Here is a 20892-nt window from a genome sequence, read left to right on the forward strand (position 1 = left end):
TTCCAAATATTGAACCAGCTTCATATCCATGAAAAAACCCACACTTGGTCATGGGTTATAACACTGCTGATTTTTCATTATTATTCTGTTAAGGATTTTTGCATCTTTATGTGTTTTCATTTTCTATTCTGTTTTTGTCTACTTTGGTACCATGTTAATGCCTTCATAAAACGAACTGGGAGGTAGGTATATTTCCTCCAAATTCTATTTTCTGGAAGAGATAGTGCAGAGTAAGTGTTAATTTTTTTCACTGGTAGAACTTTCCAATGTAACCATTCGGGCCAGAGATCTTTTTCAGAGTTTTTAAATCATAAATTCAATATATTTCATAGCTATATTGCTATTCATATTATTTCAAATTTGACGAGTTGTGGTAGATTGTTTTTCAAGTAATTGGTTCATTTATTCTGTTATATTTATACGCATAGTTGTTCATAGTATTCCTGCACTATTCTTTTGGTATTTGCAACATCAGTAATTTCATTGTTTCATTCCTGATTTCGGTCATTTGTGTCTTCCGTCTTTTTACGTATCAAAGAATCAGCTCATTTATTGATCATATTGTTTTCCTGTTTGTCAATGTCTTTGATTTCTGCTCTGATCTTTATTGCTTTGTTCATTCTGCTTGCTTTTATTTTGCTCTTCTCTTTTCTAAGTCATTCTTGACACCATGAATTTTGGGGAGGGGCTATATGGGTTCAATGGTGGCCCCCAGGAAGAAATGTCCACATCCCAATCCCCAGAATCTATAAATATTGCCTTATATTGCAAAACCTAAGATAAGGGTCTTGGAAAGAGACATGTATCCTTATCCAGATCAGCCTTGAATTTGATCACAAGGCACATCTGATTTTCTAAAAGGCACATAGGAGAGATATGAGAGACAGAGAAATGATGGCAATACGACCACAGAGGCAGAGAAGCGGCCACAAGTCAAGGGTCTCCTGGGTTCACCAGAAGCTGGAGGAAGCAAGGAACAGAATGACCCCTAGAGACTTTGGAGGACTTGACTTCAGGCTTCCAGCCTCCAGACCTGTGAGAATAGACGTCTGTTAAGCCATGGAGTTTGTGGTGATTTGTTACAGCAGACCTAGGAGCCTAACAGCTGGAGAGCAGCGTCTCTGCTGGTGTTACTGGCTGGTGCTCCCAGCCCCCGCCAGGGACGCAGGGGGTGAGAGGAATCCCCGGGGAACACACCACGTGCCACCACTCAGGGCCAAGGTCCCCGCTGCTCTGCATCCTTCTCACTACCTTTCAGAATCTTCTTCGTTTATAAATAACGTCCAAGGGTCTCAGCTGCACTAGGAGGTGGGGAGGTGCATCTGCTCCACTTTCTGGAAGTCCAACCTCCAGGGTTTTCATTTTTTCAACCTATTAGCATTTTCCAGTTGTATTACTCTTTTATCATTTTTTAATTTAAAATGTTCTATTTATTTATTTGGCTGCATCGGGTCTTAGTTGCTGTTGCTGAATCTTTCCCTGCAGTCTCTCCAGTTGTGGTGTGTGGGCTTAGCTGCCCCCTGGCATGCGGGATCTTAGTACCTCGACCAGGGATCGAACTCATGTCTCCTGCACTGGAAGGTGGATTCCACTGCACCACCAGGGAAGTCCCTATGTTACTCTTTTGAAGCATGAACTTTGGTGATTCTTTACTCAAAATTCTTCAGTGACTTCCAACTGCCATTAAAATCGGCCCCTGATTCTTAGCTCAACATTCATTCCCTCCCTAATCTGACCCCACCTCAGCCTACCATTCGGGTCTAAATTCCCACTGTGTTCCTCAGCAGTGTTTTCTATATCATGCTTTATCACTCTCCAGTTCTTTGGGCTGTTCATCAACGTTACATGCACACGAGAGAAAAATAAAAGGTATCATTGTCAAGCAAGTTGGGGAAACAGCGGATTTAGGCAGAATTAAACCAGTTTATTATCACGGGAGAAGGAAATGGCAACCCACTCCAGTACTCTTGCCTGGGAAATCCCATGGACGGAGGAGCGTACTAGTCCATGGGGTCGCAAAGAGTCAGACACAAATGAGGGACTTCACTTCACTTCATTATCACGGGACTTTCCATCCTTCAGTACACCAGTGCACAATGTGAATTTCTAAGAGGCACTTAAAGCATGAACCATTGTTGCCCAAACTTCCTGTACATGGAACCCACAGAACCGCCTCCACGGAAGGCACTCTGTGAAACTCTTCTCGTCCGGCTTTCTTCTCCAACCAAACTTGCCTGCCTGGGATCATCCGAGCTCACCGTGCTGTCCCTCTGTTACACAGAGAAGCTTTCGTGAGACAGCAGAGAGGCAGCGCGGGCCCTGGCACCGTTCAATTTCATCAAATGTTCCATTGCAGTTGGGTTTTTGAGTTTGTTAAGTCCTAACCAGAGGTATTATAAAAATAGACAGTGGGATCTGAGTCATGTTGCAAAATAGAGAATCTGTTTTTTAAATACATTCACTGAATAATACCGCGAGAGGATACGAGGGGCGGGACCTCCCCCACCTCCCCCCCCCCACAGCCGCACACGGGGCAGGGCTGTGGGCACAGGGGGTCAGCAGGCTCGTGGGTGACAGACATCCCTTCCGTCTTTCCTTCTTCTCCAAGGCAGCTCGCTCCCAGGGACTCTTTGGGACCCGCAGGAAGGGAGATGCTTTTCCCTCCTGGCTCCAGTCACGCTGGCTGGAAGGACCGCAGCCTGGCTGCAGATCGCAGGTGGAAGGACAAACGTTAGCAGCACTGAGATCAGAGAAGAAAGGAGGATGGGACAGGGCAGGATCCGGGGTTTGGAGGTCTGCTCAAGAGAAGCTGAATCCAGAAACTCGAGCTACGCAGACAGACCTCCTCTGGAGAGCAGGAGGGGTCAGGAGGAGACAGTTGGCACCGAGCGCCGCTCAGACTTCGTCCTGGGAGTCAGTCGGGTGTGGCCACTGAGCCTGGAGCACTCCTCTCCCCTCGCAGGGGCAGTGGCGGCCCTGGAGACATCTCCTACACGCCGCCCCCCGGCATCCACGTCCACTGGGCCTCTGCAGCAGAGGAAATCCAGCGAGCAGACGAGCTGCTGGCTGTGCCCACGGAGGGCCATGCCTTCGGTCCACAGCGACCGTCATGGCTGCTGGAGGAGCGCGATCTCTGTCTGGGTGCCAAGGACGCCGGGCGCGATGACGCTAGGGCCTTGAGCAAGGCGGCCCACTGGGGCCAGGGCCGCCCACCATCACGAGGCCCGCTCCAGTCCCTGCTGTTCCTCCTCCTCCGACTGCAACCAGCTCCAGTCTAGAGACTGAAAGTCAACGGGCTCATTAACAACCCTGCGGCCACCCAGGTACCTGGTTTTCTTCTTTGGGAGGCAACCAGCACGATTTAGAAGGAAGGCTAGAGCCTTTCATTGACAGTCGAGTTTCTGCAAGGGACCCCAGAGCTGGAGCTATGTCTTCAAGACCATGCAGGAGCTTATCTTCAGATGGGCGTGGAGCCCCTGAGACTCTGGCCAGGCGATTTAAGTGTGATTCCTGCAGCTCACAGCACTGACCTATGCTCACTGAACGCCCAGGTGCCCAGGGCTCGTCTTAGCTCTCCAGCTCCAGGCTAACCAGGTGGAACCACCTGGCCAGACTTCCTTTCCCTCTGGCAGAAGCACATAGGCAGTGCAAGGGTCGAAACATACAAGGCCCAGAGGAGGAAGAGTACCTAGGAGGAGACACGGAAAGCCCCAAACAGCAGGATGGCACTTGAAGAAATAAGAGGTGATTACCATTGGCAGTTGACCCCTCTGATCCTTCCCCAAACCGAGAAGTTTCGGCAACGCTAGTGCGGGACTGTATTGGAGGAAATGGCCATTAAAAGACCCAAGCGAACGATTAAGCATCCTCTCAGTAAGTTCAGCTTTGCCTCGATGTCTCTGTACCTGGACTCATTTTTCTTTAGATCAGCTTCCCTAGAGCTGGGCTTGCTGAGTCCCTAAGCTCCAAGTCCCTGAGAGATGGGGTGGTGACAGCTTTGTCCCTGGAGCCCAGCACTGCACCTCTCACATGCATGCCCAGCAACTGCACAGAAGGGAAGAGCGGGAGAGAGGCCTTCTCCCAGGGATGCTACCGGCCTCATAAGGACCAAGCACAGTGAGGATGAGAGGAGACAGAGCACGTAAGGTACCCGTGCTCGTTCAACAGTCGTCAGCCCTGTTATCATGATGAATATGAAGGTTGTACCAGAAAATCCCAAGTGTACACTGAGATCAAGGCGGCAGGGCGTCGCCTCTCTCTCAGCTTCTCGTTTGCTGCAGAAAAGAAAAGGTGTGGAGCAGCGGGGCTCCCCGTGGGCCATTACCCTCAAACTCTGGTCCTGCTCCTTCATGGTGTCCTGCAGGGCGTTCTCCAGCTGGGTGCACAGGGTGTGAGCTTCAGCCACCAGGTCTTCACTAAAGAAAACGACTGGATTATTAGAACATGGTCAGTGTGAACTTTTCAAAAGAAATATATTACTATGTACAAGTATGCTAAAGGGCTTCTGGAAAGATTTTAAAAATTGAACGATTATTCTGATACTGAGTGTCTTAAAATATATGACACTGCCTCGGCAATTTTCATCTGTTCTTCTTGAGCACTGTTATGGAAGCTCAAACCCAGCCGTGAGCATCGCCATTCACAACATGAGAAAGCAGAGGTCTGGCCTAATAAAAAAGTTCAGAGCCAAAGGGATTTCTTAGGCTCTCTCTAAACTGCCATAATCTGAAAATCTCTCCCAGATCACCTGTTTCACAGTTCTTGAAACTGATAAAGGTATACAGACCGCGAGAATTCCCCAGGTGTCCTCAGCTCTCTGAGACTGGGAGCAGCGTGTTCTAGGAACTAATTCATCTGCTGCACTCTCGCCTTTCCTATGAGAAATGCACACGTCCCACCTTCTCTACGATAAGAAATGCACACGTCCCGAGAACAGGCCGTGGCTGAGAAAGGCGAGAGCAAAGCAAGCCATCTGTCTTGTTCTAACCTCAGCTCCAGGACGTGGGCAGACAGATGGCAACCTGAGCCCCCAGGACGCCTTTCCTAGAGCGGGGACAAACCCAACAGGAAGGGCCCCGCAGTTCCTCCTCTCACCGCAAAGGGGGCGCTAGTGGGAGGAGCAGAGCCCAGACTCATCCACCGGCTGGCCACTGCCCAGGCACCAGGCTCTGGGCTGGCCCCAGAGGCCCCGGACCCGGTGACCACCCTCAAGGAGCTAACTGGAAGTTGGGGAGAGAATTAAGAATCCAACACGGGGAATTCTCTGGTGGTCCAGTGGTTAGGATTCTGCACTTTCACTGCCGAGGGCCCAGGTTCAGTCCCTGCTCAGGGAAATACATTCTGCAAGCCAAGAGGCCAAAAGAGAAATAGAAAAAAAAAACCCCACAACAATAGAGGATACAAACTCCCCAAGTACAGGAACAGGACTTCTTGAAACAGCTTTACTGAGATATATTCACAAACCATAAAGTTCACCCGTGTAAGGTGCACGACCACACGCTTCTGGTGCACTTACAGCGTCGTGCAACCATCGCAGAGGTCCAGTTCTCGACCGTTTCATCACCCAAGGGGAAACCCTGTACCCGCTGTCGGTCACTGCTCTCCCTCAGCAACCAAGTCTCCTCTCTAGTCTGTAGATCTGCCCTTGGGAATCAGTTTTCACCATCTCCAGTGCCTGGGGCCCAGCAAGGGAAGGCCCTGAAGAAATGGGTGTGAGGCTGAACCAGAAACAAAAAGCCGCACAGGTGTCTCGGGAACGGAGATTTGTGCATGTGTGTCTGGGCCATGGAGGGGGTGGGAGGCAGGACCAGGGCGGAGGGAAGACAGCCCAGGGAGGGCGTCAGCAGAGCCAAAGAGCCGGGGCGCCAGGATGCAGGGGGGTCGGCCCGGCCTGGTTACCCGGGGTTGCTGATCCCGAACCTGCATGTCCAGTGAGAGCCCAGAACCCACTGATGCTGTTTGTCTGGACCGGGCTCCAAGACCCTCGGGCAGAGCCAGGAGCTGCCTGGGAGTGGGGGTGAGCCTGGAGAGGACACTTGGAGGCTGAGAAAGGCTCAGCCTTGGCCCCGAGGCAGCTGGCTGCCATGGCTGGCCCCTGAGTATCCAGGAGAATAACTCGATCAAAACAGTCTCCCATGAAGACGGATTTGACCAGAGGGGGCCTGGGGGCAGCACTAGGCTGGAAGCAGAGAGGGAAAACCTCATGGGAAGGGCTCTGAGGCTGCACTCTCAGCTCTGCAGCAGGGGCGTGCGCAACAGGCAGGGCGGCGAGGGGTGAGCGGGGGGTGGGGGGAGGAGGGACCACAGGAGGGACCGGCAATGCGTGACTGGGGCACGGTGGCCAGAGGACACCCTCGGGGACCTGCTTCTGTGAGCAGATAGCAGGGGATGGATGAGGGGACAGCACAGGGCTGGCCAGCACTGGACGGAAGGCTCCCATCCAGCAAGAGCAACTCGGCCTCAGATAAGGACACCTGGCTGGGCAGGCCACAAGCAGTGCTGTGAGCAACACACCACATCCACGCCCACAGCGCCCAGCACGGGGGACAGATGCCAAGGGGCGTGCATGGCGCCGCCACCAGGAGACCCGCGCTTCCACGCCCACGACCTCCTGACGCGCCCCGGACTTCGGCACTGGACGCCGCGGATGAGGACTCACCTCTTCTCGGCGGCCTCGGGCAAGCTGTCAGGAGTCGCGCAGGGCTGCGACATCAGCTGGCTGGGGTGACTCAGGCGGGAGGCGTTCATGCTGTCCGGGCTCCCGCTGACGGGACCCCGGACCTTGCTCTAGAGGGCAAAACCGGAACGAGAGTCAGCGGTCTGGGGGCAGAGGGATGACTGAGACTCTGCTTCCACGGCAGGGTGTTTTCTCATGAAGACACCTGGCCACGAGACACATGCTCTTCCTGCAGAAATCAGGCAACATCGCTGTCTGATGCTTTGCGTTTCGGCTTAGAAACTGCTTCTGATCTGCAGGTGTAACTTTCTGATTGAGGATTCTAAACAGAGAGATCTGAGGGTTCTCTCTTTTTTTAATCAACCATTGGCCATTTAATTTTAAATTTTGGGGGTTCTAAATACAGAGAAATTTGAGGGTTCTATTTCTTTATTTTTCATCAACCACTGGCCATTAATTTTGTGTTTTTTGGCTCTGCAGGCTCTTGATTGCAGTTACAGGCTTCTCTCGTTGTGGCAGGAGGGCTTAGTTGCCCTGTGGCATGTGGGATCTTAGTTTCCTGACCAGTGAACGAACCCTCGTCCCATGTTGGAAGGTGGATTCTTTACCACTGGACCACCAGGGAAGGCCCTAAGGCTTCTATCTCATTAGCTGGATTGCTCAACAAACCCTTACAAGGAAACGAGAAGGAAGGTGCGTTTAATCTTCCCAAGAAGAGAAACACAAGAAGGTCCTAGGTGACTTCCCGTGACTTGCGCCACCCGGGGAGCAGAAGAGGCTGAGGTGCTTTCTGGGCTGCGGCAGCTGGCGCACCTGGAGCAGCGGGCCTCCCTAGCCCGTGGCCAAGCAGCTCTGCCGTCAGCCTCCTCAGCCTCCCTGCTGCCTGCCAGCTCGATTCCAAGCTTTTCTTGGCTCTTCTCCAGTCTCTTCTGTGCTGCGGTTTCTCTCTGAGCAGCACTCAGTGGGATCACAGCCACATCGGGATGGTGGGCACTCGCAGAGCGGGCTCAGCGCTGCACGGCACAGGCCTGGCTCAGGGCCCAGCAGGCACACCGCTCAGGGGCTGCACGAAGGTCTCCAGGAACCTGGGGTGTGACCTCATTTCGAAAAAGCACCTTTGCAGATGTAGCTAAGGATCCTGTGATGAGATCCCTCTGGATTATCTGGGTGGGACCTAAACCCAGGGACAAGTGTTTTTACAAGACACACAGTAGAGGACTTCCCTGGTGGTACAGCAGGTGACAGTCTGCCTGCCTGTGCTGGGGACATGGGTTCAGCCCCTGGTCCAGGAAGACTCCACGTGCGGTAGAGCAGCTAAGCCCGCGCACCCTGGAGCCCGTGCTCCGCAACCAGAGAAGCCATCGTGATGGGAAGCCTGCGCGCCGCCGACTCGGGCGCAGCCCCTGCTCACCACAAACTAGAGAGAGCGCGGCTGCAGCCACAGAGACCCGGTGCCGCCAAAAAGAAACAAACTTTAAAGAGAGGGAGAGACTAGAGAAGAGGGCCACACGGGGTCAGAGGCAGAGACTGAAGTGATGCTGCCGCAAGCCAAGGAGTGCTGGAGCCAGTGGCGTCTGAGAAGCGGCGAGGAGGGATTCTCCCCTTGAGCCTCCCGAAGGGGCCCGGCTCAGCTGATGCATGGACACCAACCCTGCTGCCTCCAGGACGGGCCCGCCCGGGCTCACTCACACACGCGATCTTCAGGAGGTTCCAGAGCTCCTTCTGCCGTTTCTCCTGCAGCCGCACCACCGTCTTCTCGTCCTCGCTCATCAGGCTGACCACCTCCTCCACCTTGGGCAGCAGCTCCAGGGCCTTCTGCTTGCAGACCACGGTCTTACTGTGAAGACCAAGTGCGATGAGTTCCAGCTCGCCCAGGTCAGGGGGAGCAGGACGCGGGCCCCAGCGGGGATGACTCTGCTCGGCCGCTGCGGCTGGCAGCTCCTCCAGGGCCCAGGGGAGGGGATGGGGCCTCTCCTCGTTCCACCCGCCGAGGGGACAGCGGCCTGATACCTGAGCTGCGTGTAAATCACTCGCACTTTCTTCTCAAAGCCTTGGATTGCCTGGAGGAGCAGCCGCACCATTTCCTGACTGTCACCATCAGTCCGCTGGTCTGCAAAGCGGGACGGAGCCGCACGGTCTGTGGGGGGCCGGTCTGGTGCCCGGGCAGTAGGGGACCCGGGAGGCGGCCCACTCACCTCTCGGTTTCTCCCTCAGCCTGCGGTAAAGCTCCCGCGCCTGCTCTTCTCTGAAACACACAAGGCAGCGGCTCCATCAGCACCGGAGCTACTGCCGGCAGCATCAGCAACTTCTGGAAGCTAGGCGGGTAGCACGTCCTGGCCGGAGGCAAGCACACTCCCTGGGGATGTCACGGGCGAAACCCATGACAGAGGAAGACCCGGCTCACTGTCGAAACGCCAACTCAAAGCTCACAGTCAAGACTTCCTGAGAGTCCTCAGGACAGAAGCCTCCTCTGTCCCTCAGCAGTCCCCACCCGCCTGGCCCCTGCAATTCAGAGGTGTGGGTCCTGAGTGCAGAGAACGTGGCCTCTGAAACTCAAGCCAGGAGCAGACATGCCCTCCCCAGGGCCCAAACACAGTGAGATGGACTGACATTTCCAGGGGTTGACTTTTGTTTGAAAACCAGAGTAAGATAAAACACTGACTAACTTGACAAAATACAGGCTACAGATAATCAGATTTCAAAGACTGGAGCCTCTAGTCCTAAGAATACTGGCAGAAGCATCAGAGGCCTAGCTGAGCCCCAGGGAGGCTCTCCTGGTGCCCTCGTCTGCTCCCGGAATGCAGGGGGGCTGCTCTGCCCAGGGAGGGTCCCTGGAGCTGAGGCCAAAGTCCTGATCACGACTCAAATGAAGAGTCAAGGTCCCACCTTCTAAGACTTACCTGGCTCCCTCCCTTCCTACTTCCTGCTTCTCAGGCCACGCCCGGGTTGGGGTATGCTGGGCAGAGGGGCATCTGACCTGATGCTCTGGAGTTCACGAACCATGGCTCGGGGCGTTATCTGAACTGGTCCCCACAACTGTGAGGTCAGACAGCTCTTCTGTCTCAAGTGAGGCTCAGAGGGACGGAGGTCTGCCCGGGCCCAGCTTCCAGATGTGCCGAGAGGACCTCCCCAGGACCGGGCTGCACAGGAGGGTGCACTCCAGAGGAACTGCGCTTGAACAGCCCACCAGCCCACCCGCGCACAGACACACGCACACACTCACAGGTCGTCCAGCGTCCCGCCCTGCTTCCGGCCCATGGGGCTGCGCTGCAGGTCCACGATGTCTGTCTGCAGGGCCATCATCCGCTCCACCAAGTGCTTCACCTCGTTCTCCTGGAGACAGAGCTGTGCTGAGACTGAGCCCGGACAGACTCAGCCAGGGACTCCTGAGCCTCACCACGGACCTTCAGCTGCCCGGCTAGAAGGGACACGGCCTCGGGAGTCTGCGGCCAGGATCTGGGCCTGCCACCCGCCAGCTCTGTGGCCCTGGGGCAGGTCACCTGGCCCCAAGCTGCAGTCTCCCCCACTGGAAACTAGGGCAAGATGCGACGGGGCCTGAGGGGACCTGGCCTTGCCCCCGTGTGGAGACGAGCCGGGGCACACTCCCCTCTAACTCGCCCTTGATCTCAGGGGTTACGCCCATGAGGACAGAGATCGTGGGGAGCAGGGGGCAGGGGTGGAGTGGTGGCTCACATCCCTGCCTGAACAAGGGGTCACCCACCTCGAACAAGGGGCATCGTCACCAATTTATAGAAATAGACTCTTCGACACGGAGGGGAGGCTCCCTGCCCGAGTTCACAGGGCAGATGGTGGAAAAGTCCAGGAAAAGGCCTTGGAGCCCAGGCTTCCCCCTGAGCGAGGTCCACAGGGGCATCCCACCTCCCTGCCTGGCCTCACGATGAACACTGTTCAGCGGCATCGGATTCACAGCCCTCAGACTTGCCCCTTCGGACCCGTTCCTTCCTACAGGCTCAGTGTCTCGAGGAGGAAGTTAGGGCAACTTCTGACACAACCGAGTGCTGCTCCTTTATCCAAGGGCCCTTCTCGCAGGAAGACGTCTGTACTCCCCAGAACGTGTCACGTCGTAAGCCTGACTCAAACCTGTGTGGCTCCCGGACCGGCCACACTGGGGACCTCTGCCTGGCACCCCCTACCTCCTTCCAGCAAGTGCTAGCTGAGGGCAGAGAGCCTGGTGAGGAAAATGTGATTTTTGACACAGAAGCTGGACTAAGCGCTCAGTGAAAAAGGGGAAAGATGGCAGGGAAGAGGGTGCCCTCGGCAGGGCTGGGAACCCACGGAGCCTCCTACCCGTCCGCAGAGCTCCACGGCCTGCTCCATCTCCCTCCAGGCTAGCAGCAGCTTGTCCGACGCTGGAGGAAAAACATGGACGGGAAAACAAAAGTTAAAAAAAAAATGAAAACACCCCAAAACCAAGAAAGTAAAAAGGCACTCCATTATAAGAGGACAAAAAAAAAAAAAAAAACTTGAGAAAGGAGTTTAATGGTCTCTCCAGATTGATTGCAAAGGACACACTCACTGATCCCAAACTCCGTCTGCTCCCTGTACTTCTCCAGGTCAATCTGGATGCTGGTTTTAAAGAAGTCCAGCTTGGCCTTGAGCTGCTGAGACATGGAGGCCATGGAGTTCTTCATCTTGGACAGACAGCTGTTGTTCCGCAGCAAATTCATCCTGCAGGGGCCCCCAAGAGACACACCAGGGGCGTGTTTGGGATCCAGGTACCACTTCCCGGACCATAATAAAAGTGGCCTCCAACTTTTTTATGGCAGGCCCCTGCTATAATTAGTATAATCACAACAAGTGCAGCCACTTATAACCATCACGACAATTTCCTGGCCCGTAGCGATGGGTGAGGCTCTGCTCTGAAACTAGAATTAGGTGAAGTGCCACGCAAAGGAACCCAGACCAGCCACAACTTGGGGAAAGAGTCAGCCTGGCCCGGCAGGGTGGCCGACCCACAGTGGAGCTGGGCCAGCCCTCCGGCCGGCCGCCCCCCCACCCTGTCCACAACCCTGGTCCGCGCGCTGACCACATGTGCCTGTTGGGTCTAACAGGCCCTCCCTCCATTCTGCCCACCGATGGCTTCCTGCCCTTCCAGAGCAGCGTCTTCCCTCCTGCCCCTCCCGATAGCGGCTGACCCTGGGGCCCCGCCTTGGCCCCCGCCCCGCGGCCAGGCCACAGGGCACTCTGGGTACGTGGTGCCCTGCAGCTGGGCACCTACATGGCCGCGCGCTGGCCCTGCTGCAGGCGGCTGCAGTCTTCCTTCAGGGCCTGGATGCTGTGCCAGACTTGGCCCCACACCTTCCGCAGCTGGAAGAACGGGAGGTTCCTCTTGGGCTCTTGCACTGAATGGAAACACAGGCGACGGTCAGGGCGCAGTGTCTGCGGTGGACGACAGCATCCCACCCCTGGAGCCCGCTGGTTCGGCCACACTGCTCGGTTATGTAACGGCTCGGCTATTATACAACCGCCTTGGGTGTTGAGCCTGCTTCCTGCTGCTCACTTTTGTGCCCCGGGGTACACACCCGTCCAAATTTACAGATGCACAGAATACCTTGGAAGGAAGACTCAGGAGTCTGGTGGCAGTTTTCCCTGGGAAACTGGGGACACGGAGGAGCTTACTCTTCACTGTACTGTTCTATTGTACTTTTTGGTATCTTGTGCATATATTAATTACTAACGTACAAAGACAATTTCACAGAAAAAACGGTTTTGCGATTCAAGGTCAACAGCCTGTGGGCCATCTTCTCTGTCCTGTTTAGATGAGGCTGAAATTAACTGAAGATGCCCTGTCCTGCCTCCGGTGGGGCTGCTTCTCACATGTACGACTGAAGACGGCTGTCTGAGGACCGGGTGGACTCGCCTGCTTGGGGGGACCCCTCTCTTGGGCCAGGGCTCTCCCCCTAGCTTTATCCAAAGAGCTATAAGGGATCATTTTTTAAAAAGAATAGGCCGTGCTTACGGATGCAGCTGACGCTTTCAGGCTGGGGCTGTGGGGAGACCTGGCTTTCATAGGTGACCCTGCTGTTGTCAAAGAGGAAAACGAGGTCCATGTCCAGCGTTCGGCCCTCGTTCAGCTGCAAAGGGACCAGAGGCAAAATGAGGTCTTGTGGCCCCCACCCCACCGTCCCCCAAGAAACGGGAGACTACAGAGCATGCTCGGCGAGGACGCGCCAGGCGCCCACCAGGCCTCTCCCAGCACCTCTGGCCTCTACTGCCCTTGGCTGTTCCCTTTACACTTATTACCTGACGCACACCTCATCTACAGCACAGTACTTTCTGCTCTACCCTCTGTCTTTACCGTGTCACTCAGATGCCTGCCATCTCCTTTACTGTCCAATGCCTCTTCCCCTGTGTTAAATTTGCGGCTAATTTTGTGCAATGGTCAGCACGGTAAGGCACATGACCGGGTCAAAAACAGTTTCGGTTGAGGTGGAAGAATGAAGCATCGCTTTGGCAGCAAGAGCAAAAGGCACTCCCAGTGGTCTGGAAGGTACAGTGCGGGGCGATCCGTGTCCCCTACCAAGTCCGCGGGATCTCGCGTTCCCACCTTGGAACGGGCGGCTGTCTGGCACCCGCACGAGGCCGGGCTCACCTTGCCATCTGAGAGGCACTGGGCCGCGGGCTTGTCGGGGATCAGGGCCAGCCCCGCCTCCTGCAGCAGCTCCTGGTCCTCCTCGAGGATGCCTGTGTCCTGGCGGATGCGGGCCTTCAGGCTCTGCAGGCTCTCGTCCTCGGTCACGGGGTAGGTGTGCAGGGTGCCCGTGACCATGTTCAGGACATGAAGCAGCTGCAAAAACCCGGGGGGTCACAGGAGGCACGGCTCGACGGGGACGCCTGCCTGCTGGCCCGGCTTCTCGGAGGCCCCGCCCGGGGTCCGCCCTGCGGAGTCTTTCCCCTCCTGTGCGTCCCTGGAGACGGCCTCACAACCCATCAGTCAGCAAGGGTCCCATCACACCCTCACAGGGGTCAGGGGGCCCACGGCCTGGGGCGGACTGGGTGCAGGCTCACCTTCAAGTTCAAGATGTCGTCCAGGGCCTTGAAGCAGCCATTGGGCCCGTAGACGGGGTCGGTGCCCCTCTGGCGCGGGTGCCACATCAGCATTAGCTGTAGCCACTTCTCCAGCCGCTGGGCCAGGACGCTGAGGGGGCGGGGGAGAGTGTGTGCATGTGTGCGCGCATGTGCGCGAGGCCCAGCGCCAGCTTCCGATTCCACACGTGTGCATGCGCGAGGCCCAGCGCCAGCTTCCCGCCCAATGTGTGTGCGTGCGAGGCCAGCACCAGCTTCTCATCCCACGTGTGTGCGCGAGGCCCAGCGCCAGCTTCTTGTCCCATGTGTATACGTGCATGTGCGTGTGCGAGGCCCAGCACCAGCTTCCTGCCCGAAGTGTGTGCGTGCATGTGCGTGTGCGAGGCCCAGCACCAGCTTCCCATCCCACATGCGTGCACACCCACGCACGTGCACGAGGCCCAGCACCAGATTCCCGCCAGACGTGTGTGCGTGCGTGTGTACATCCGAGGCCCAGCACCAGCTTCCTGCCCGACGTGTGTGCGTGCATGTGCGTGTGCGAGGCCCAGCACCAGCTTCCCATCCCACGTGTGTGTGTACCCACGCACGTGCGCGAGGCCCAGCACCAGCTTCCCATCCCACATGTGTGCGTGCATTTGCGTGAGGCCCAGCACCAGCTTCCCAGCGCACGTGGGTACCGAAAAACATGCACGCTTCTCCCGCCCCACGTGACCATCGCGGTTCGGGGCCAAAGTGATCCCTGAGGCTTAACCACCCTGAGGAAGGGTGAGCCTTCCCTTAACAAGATGAATTGCTCCCGGGCTCGACCCCCGCCCCCCCGGATCTGCACAAACACCCTCCCGTCGGGGGCCTCTGGGCAGAGGGCCATGTGAGACCCTCCAGGCAGCTTTCCAGGCACTGAGCAGCCCCCTCCCCCAGCAGGAGCACTGCCCGACGATCTGGCCCCACACCACCGGTTTGATCCACGTTGTCAGTCGCTTCCTGGAAAGCGTCTGAGGGGTCCACACCGCACTGCTGGGCGCCCCCAGCACTGGTCCCTGCCCCCCAACAGAAGCCCTCCAGAGGCCAACATCACTACCCGCTGCCTCTCCCTTGCCACCCCCAAGTCTTTTCCCCTTGAAGAGCCTTCCTCTTCATCAACCTGCCCTGCCTATCGGACAGATCCTTCCAGGAAGTTCCAGCTCAGCTCCTCCACAGGGGACCCCATCCCCGTCCTCCAAAGACTCATGGAAACTGAGCCGTGCGCCTTGGCGTTGGGCTGCCGGCTGCTGTCTCCTGAACCATCTCCCAGTTCTGTTAAGATGACCTGATGGCTCATATTCTGGCTCTGAGACCAGACTGCTATGCTGTTCAAAATGCAAAGGTTTATTTGTTGGCAAAAACACAGTGCCAGGCTGAAGAAGGACAGGCAAAGAGCATAAGGGGCAATTCCCTACTCTTCAGAGGTTTACGGCTGACCAGGAGCTAAGCCCTCTGCCAGACCAAACGCCTGCAAGGCAGAGCCACCACGGGTGAGGAGGGCGACAAGTGTGCTGGGAACCGAGGAGGTGACTCCAGATTGGTGGGGTGGGGACGGTGTGCTAAGACCGAGATGGACGACGGCAGGACCGGGGGTCAGAGCTGCTGGGGACGTCAGCCCCAACCCCCAACTTCAGAAAGGAAGGACCGGCCACAGAGGTGGAGGAGGAGAGGCCGGGGACGTACCTGTTGAGGTTGTTGGGGTGCGGCAGCGAGCTGGAGAACTTCACGGCCCCGTTCAGGTCCTCGCTCACCACGATGTCCATCTCGCTCTTCTGCCGGACTTTGGAGTGCCTGTGGACGTGGGGGGACCGTCGCGCTGTGTGTAGTGACCCTGATGTCAGCGGGCGTCCAACAGCCCCTTACCCGGGTGACTTTCCACTAGACAACCAGACAGGATCCCCCAGGGGTCTACTGAACCACTTGTGAGGCCCAGCAACCCGCTGGGACGCTTCTTTGGGAGGTTAAGGGCGTCGGTACTGCCCAGTGAGAGTCAGGAACCCGCGAGCTTGTACTGCTGTCTCCTGACCTCACCCTGGCCCATCCGGCTTGTTCTTTTACTTTCCATCTAACACAGAGAATGAAGACAGGATGTCTGCACCACGGTCCCTTCACGTACCACCTGCACACACCACGCACTTCCCTCTAAATGCAATGGCTATGCCTGACTTCTGAAGGCAAGTGAAGTGCTAACGTTTTCCAACTAGGAGACCCTTTAGACGTATCTGAAATAGTGTTTAAGGAAAAAAGATTTTAAACTGGCCTCACATATTCTCAGCGACAAGGGTGATGACCGGAGTCTGAACAACGCGTCGCAGAGAATCAAGCGCTGACAGTGAAGGCACCCTTCTCCACCCGAGACCTCTGTGGGGTAGGCAGTTTTCAGCCCCCCATCCCCCTCCCTCACCAGGTGAGGAAATGGCCTGCCCGAAGTCGCATCACTAGAGAAAGACGGAACCAGGGGCTTGGAGCCAAGCCCAGCTGCTCCTGCTACTCTGTCTGAATGTCCGCATCCTTCCTTTCCAGAAAGACGTTAGAGTTTCAGATGGAAAATGCTTTAGCCTGAAGCCTCATTGGCGGGGGGGGGGGGGGGGGTGGGGGTGGGGGGTGGGTAAACTGACCCACGTGGAGCACACGGAGCCTGGAAGAGCCAGGGTGTGGCTCGAACCTGCTTGCCGGAAGCCAGACTGTCATCACACGCGGTGGGATGGTGCTCTACAGAAACTCAAGTCTGTCCACGGGAAATTACACGGATAAATGAAAGGACACAGTGAGTGAAACGCTTACTGCTTAGGCTGGTCCTTCAAAGCAGCTTTATGATAGGATAATAAAGCTCAAATTGCATTTGTTCTGAAATTACTATCTATCTGCCATTTGAGACGAGAGTGAAATCGTTAAAGTTGCCTAAGGCATTACAGGCAGACCGGACAGGCACATCTCACAGACTCTCGGGTTTCAGAGATGCGTGCTTGGAAGTGGTCACCTGGCCTCCCAGCAACGTGAGGGAGGCTGGCTCTGCAGACAGCAGGGCCATCAGGGATGGTTTCAAATGGCATTTCCTCTAGTTCTGATGGATTCTGATTCACCTTGCTATAAATAATGGAAACGCTCAACATTTGAACAGAACTGCAGTCATCCCTCGGTGAGTTAAAAACACGACGCGTGTACAGTTTGATGGTCGCATGATGAGGTCTGACTGTTAACGCAAGGAGCTAAGTCAGCGCGGCGGAGCCCAGCTCAGGGCGCTGCTCGCGCTACCGTAAGTCTCCACGGGAGGGCGCCCTCCGCCACGTCACCAGGCCCCTCGGGCACGGAGACCGAGCCTGGTTCATCCTTTCCTGTGTCTGGTGTGTAAACGGTGACCGAACTGGACTGCGTCACAGAAAGCTACTCTTCTTGAACGGATTTCAAAGGCTACGTCTTGGTCTTACAAATAAACATTCTCATGATGTGAGTACCTGTGTCCTTTGAGAGAGCCTGTGTTTTTGGTACTTCCAGGAAGATACTGAGAAACATGACATCAGCCAGAGCTGCCCCACAAAGGGGGCAGGGGGAGAGGACCTTTGCATGTTCCTGCTGGAGATGCTATTTATACAACCTTTCTGTGGAGCACGTTGTTAGTACAAACCAAAAACCCTGAACATGTGCACGATCTGGTATGTTGATCCCATTTCTAGGAACTTATCCCAGGGAAATAACTGTGGATGGACCGGGATTTCCCGGAGCTGTTTTAGTTAAGTGTGAAAGGCAGGTTCTATGAGAGTACGTATGGTAACGTACTTTGTTTTTTGAACAAACAGGCACACAGAAGAAGAGTCTGGAGACGGAGGAATGTTAGTGGAGGCGGGAGGAGATTCTCAGTGTAAAAACCCTGGAAGAGCACTCACAGGGCGGCGTGCCTGCGACGTCATCACCGAGGTGAGAAGGGGTGAAATCCACCAATGAGCCAGTGGGAAGATACATGCCCGCTCACTTGTGGGTGTACAAAACATCCCTGAGGTGGACCCAAAGCCAATAGTGCCAGGTGTCTGTGGGTTGGGGGGAACCAAGCAGGTGGCGAGGGATGACCTTTCCCTCTTCTGCTTTCTGAAGGATGAACCCCGTGAACTTAGCGCTGCTCCAAACACTAAGACTGGAGGTAAAGAATTCTGGACAATGGCACTATTGCTTCAGTTAGCGTGTGGCCCCTCAAGGAATCACTGTGAATGAACCCTAATTGGTTCAAGGGAACACTAACTTTTAAATGATGCGTTTCAGTAATGATTAACTTTTATGTATATAATGAACCACATATTAGTATTACAATTAGAAGAAAACTTTAAAAATACAGAGTAGTTTTTAAAACCTTGATCATATTCCTTATTAGAAAGTATCTTTTCGGCAGTGTACTCGGTTCACTGTCTGATGCTTTTAAAACCAAATTTCATAGTTTCTGGTCTTATGTTTAGAACTTTAATCCACTTTGAGTTTATTTTTGTGTATGGTATTGGAAAGTGTTCTGGTTTCATTCTTTTATCAATACAGTATATTAACACATATATATGGAATTTACGACGACGGTAACAATGATTCTATATGCAAAGCAGTGAAAGAAACACAGATATCAAGAACAGACCATTGGACTACGTGGGAGAAGGCGAGGGTGGGATGATATGAGAGAACAGCCCTGAAACGTGCACACCACCGTATATAAAAAAAAAAATCGTACTGAGGTGCAGTAAAATTTGTCGACAATAAACTTTCACATACATACGTCTCAGCGTTTGTCATGTGAACATTCCTTTTGTTTGTTTACCACCACACACACACACACACACACACACACACACACTCTGTAAACACACTGGCTTCCTGCCCTGCGCAGAGCAGTCATTTACACGGACTGGATTTAAGGCTGTTAAGGTTCAGAATCCAGGGCTCTTGGAGCTCAGGCTGTGCTCACGCCGGGTCCCCACAGGACTTCCTCGGGGTGACAGGTCACAGGGGTCTCAGGCCTGGCCTGGGGTGCCCCACGAGACCGGGAAGGTGAGGCGGTGTCTGGCAAAGGCGGGGGACACCCTCCCGGGGGGCGGGCCCACGGCTCACTCACCACTGCACCGGCTGCCAGTTGGGCAGGAACGGCCGGAAGCCAGTGATGCACTCGAAGGCCAAGGTGCCGAAGCTCCAGTAGTCCACCGTCACCGTGTACTTCTGCTGCTCCAGCAGCTCGGGGGCCTGTGGGGCGGGGGGCACGCTCGAGCTGAGCCGCGGAGGGGCTGTCACGGCGGGGGCGCCCGGGCCTGCCCCACGCTCCCCGGACCCCGCGCTGAGGGGCCACCACGGCGGGGGCGCCCGGGCCTGCCCCACGCTCCCCGGACCCCGCACTGAGAGGCCACCATGGTGGGGGCACCCGGACCTGCCCCACGCTCCCCGGATCCCGCACTGAGAGGCCACCACGGAGGGGGCGCCCGGGCCTGCCCCACACTCCCCGGATCCCGCACTGAGAGGCCACCATGGTGGGGGCACCCGGACCTGCCCCACGCTCCCCGGATCCCGCACTGAGAGGCCACCACGGAGGGGGCGCCCGGGCCTGCCCCACACTCCCCGGATCCCGCACTGAGAGGCCACCACAGAGGGGGCGCCCGGGCCTGCCCCACACTCCCCGGATCCCCGCACTGAGAGGCCACCATGGTGGGGGCGCCCAGGCCTGCCCCACGCTCCCCGGACCCTGCGCTGAGGGGCCACCACGGAGGGGGCGCCCGGGCCTGCCCCACGCTCCCCGGATCCCCACACTGAGAGGCCACCACGGCGGGGGTGCCCGGGCCTGCCCCACACTCCCCGGATCCCCGCACTGAGAGGCCACCATGGTGGGGGCGCCCAGGCCTGCCCCACGCTCCCCGGACCCTGCGCTGAGGGCCACCACGTTGAGGGCACCTGGCATCCGGGCCTGCACACAGTCCCTGGACCCCACGCTGAGGGAGGAGGTGGCCACGAATCGGGCAGTGGAACCTAGACTCTCTGATCTCATCCCATCCCGGGGCTGAAACAAGGGCCTGCGGCAGGGGCGAGGAGGGGTTGAGGTGTGCTGTGCACCCTTCTCCCGGGCACCGTGCAGGGCCACGGGGGAAGTGATCCAGGCCACACACACCCGGGCATAGTGTATGCAACGAATGCCAGCCAGCCCCCTAATGAGGTCCACGGTCCCTGATGGGACAGAATGTCACAGTCGAGCAGGAAAGGCCAGCTCCCCAAGCAGTCAACCTGGGGTGACAGGAAGCTTCCCAGCACAGGTGAGGTGTGGCCGGCTCGAGATGCCCGAGAGCAGACGTGCCAGAAAGGACCCTGAGGAGCGGAGGTGCGCAGGCAGGACACGAAGGACCACAAGCCAAGACGAAACGTGTGGGACGATCAGGTCGGCCTCTGTGTCTGGTTCTGGACAGAAGTTCTGGCCCCGCAAATCATCAGAGCTCGGGCCCTGCATTCATTGCCACTGAGCCAACAAGGGGTCCAGAGGACACAGGGCAGGACCCCCAGGACCTACTCCGTGGGCAAAGGTGCTGAGTCACAGCCCCAGGTCCCCACCCTGAAACCTCTACCCCCCCAGGGCAGGGGATAAAAGGACAGCGTCCACTGCCCAGCGGGAGTTAATGGGAAGTGTGGATGCACTCACAAGGACCTCAGTGACTGCTTTTTCTCTTTTTTATGTAAGACCCAGGTAGGCTGTTTAAGCCCATGGAGCCCAGTGGCTTTCAACTTTCTTTCCTTTTTCTTTTATGAACTGCAGACTCCGTTATTCAGCCCACATTTCCTGGTCATCATTTGCATGCAATCTATCACTAAGTCCTGCTGAGCCTGTTCCAGGCCTTGTGTTTTTTGTTGTTGTTATTTGTTTGCTTGTGTTTTTTTTGCCACACTGCGTGGCTTGTGGGATCTTAGTTCCCTGACCAGGGATCAAACTCTGGCCCTTGGTGGTAAAAGTGCGGAGTCCTAAGCTCCCTGCAGAGGCCCCTCTCTCAGGCACTTCTTGAGCCGTCCTCCACATCCTGATGGCTGCCCACCAGCTCAGACTAGCCCACCCCAACGGCCGCTATACCACTCGCCCACTGCCTGCAACTCACCCTCCACATCGTGCCAAGTGTGGTCTCTTCCAAAGGTAAACCTGATTCCTCTCA

The 20892-nt window shown here is 56.1% G+C and overlaps 1 protein-coding gene and 1 long non-coding RNA gene across 4 annotated transcripts in view; one reads left to right on the forward strand and one right to left on the reverse strand.

Moving 5' to 3' along the window:
* The window catches only part of IKBKB (inhibitor of kappa light polypeptide gene enhancer in B-cells, kinase beta), a 54044-nt gene continuing 35055 nt past the window's right edge, over positions 1904-20892 (reverse strand). The window contains exons 7-21 of one of the 3 annotated variants that reach the window (XM_018041971.1): positions 18831-18955; positions 15428-15535; positions 13706-13835; positions 13290-13484; positions 12657-12771; positions 11916-12039; positions 11214-11365; positions 10985-11046; positions 9900-10009; positions 8872-8921; positions 8687-8786; positions 8366-8513; positions 6659-6786; positions 4325-4415; positions 1904-3281 (exon numbers count right to left, since the gene is read on the reverse strand). In XM_018041971.1, the coding sequence (XP_017897460.1) occupies positions 3216-3281; positions 4325-4415; positions 6659-6786; positions 8366-8513; positions 8687-8786; positions 8872-8921; positions 9900-10009; positions 10985-11046; positions 11214-11365; positions 11916-12039; positions 12657-12771; positions 13290-13484; positions 13706-13835; positions 15428-15535; positions 18831-18955 (1704 nt within the window). In that variant the 3' untranslated portion in view covers positions 1904-3215. Of the gene's footprint in view, positions 4429-6658; positions 6787-8365; positions 8514-8686; positions 8787-8871; positions 8922-9899; positions 10010-10984; positions 11047-11213; positions 11366-11915; positions 12040-12656; positions 12772-13289; positions 13485-13705; positions 13836-15427; positions 15536-18830; positions 18956-20892 lie in introns of all 3 variants that reach the window. The other 2 variants (XM_018041970.1, XM_018041972.1) reach the window with 2 other exon arrangements.
* LOC108634087 lies at positions 16897-18816 on the forward strand. The gene is made up of 3 exons (XR_001917368.1): positions 16897-17191; positions 17542-17659; positions 18266-18816. It is a non-coding gene; the product is annotated as an uncharacterized LOC108634087 (long non-coding RNA).

Source organism: Capra hircus, chromosome 27, assembly GCF_001704415.2.
Source record: "Capra hircus breed San Clemente chromosome 27, ASM170441v1, whole genome shotgun sequence".
Classification (NCBI taxonomy): Eukaryota; Metazoa; Chordata; class Mammalia; order Artiodactyla; family Bovidae; genus Capra; species Capra hircus.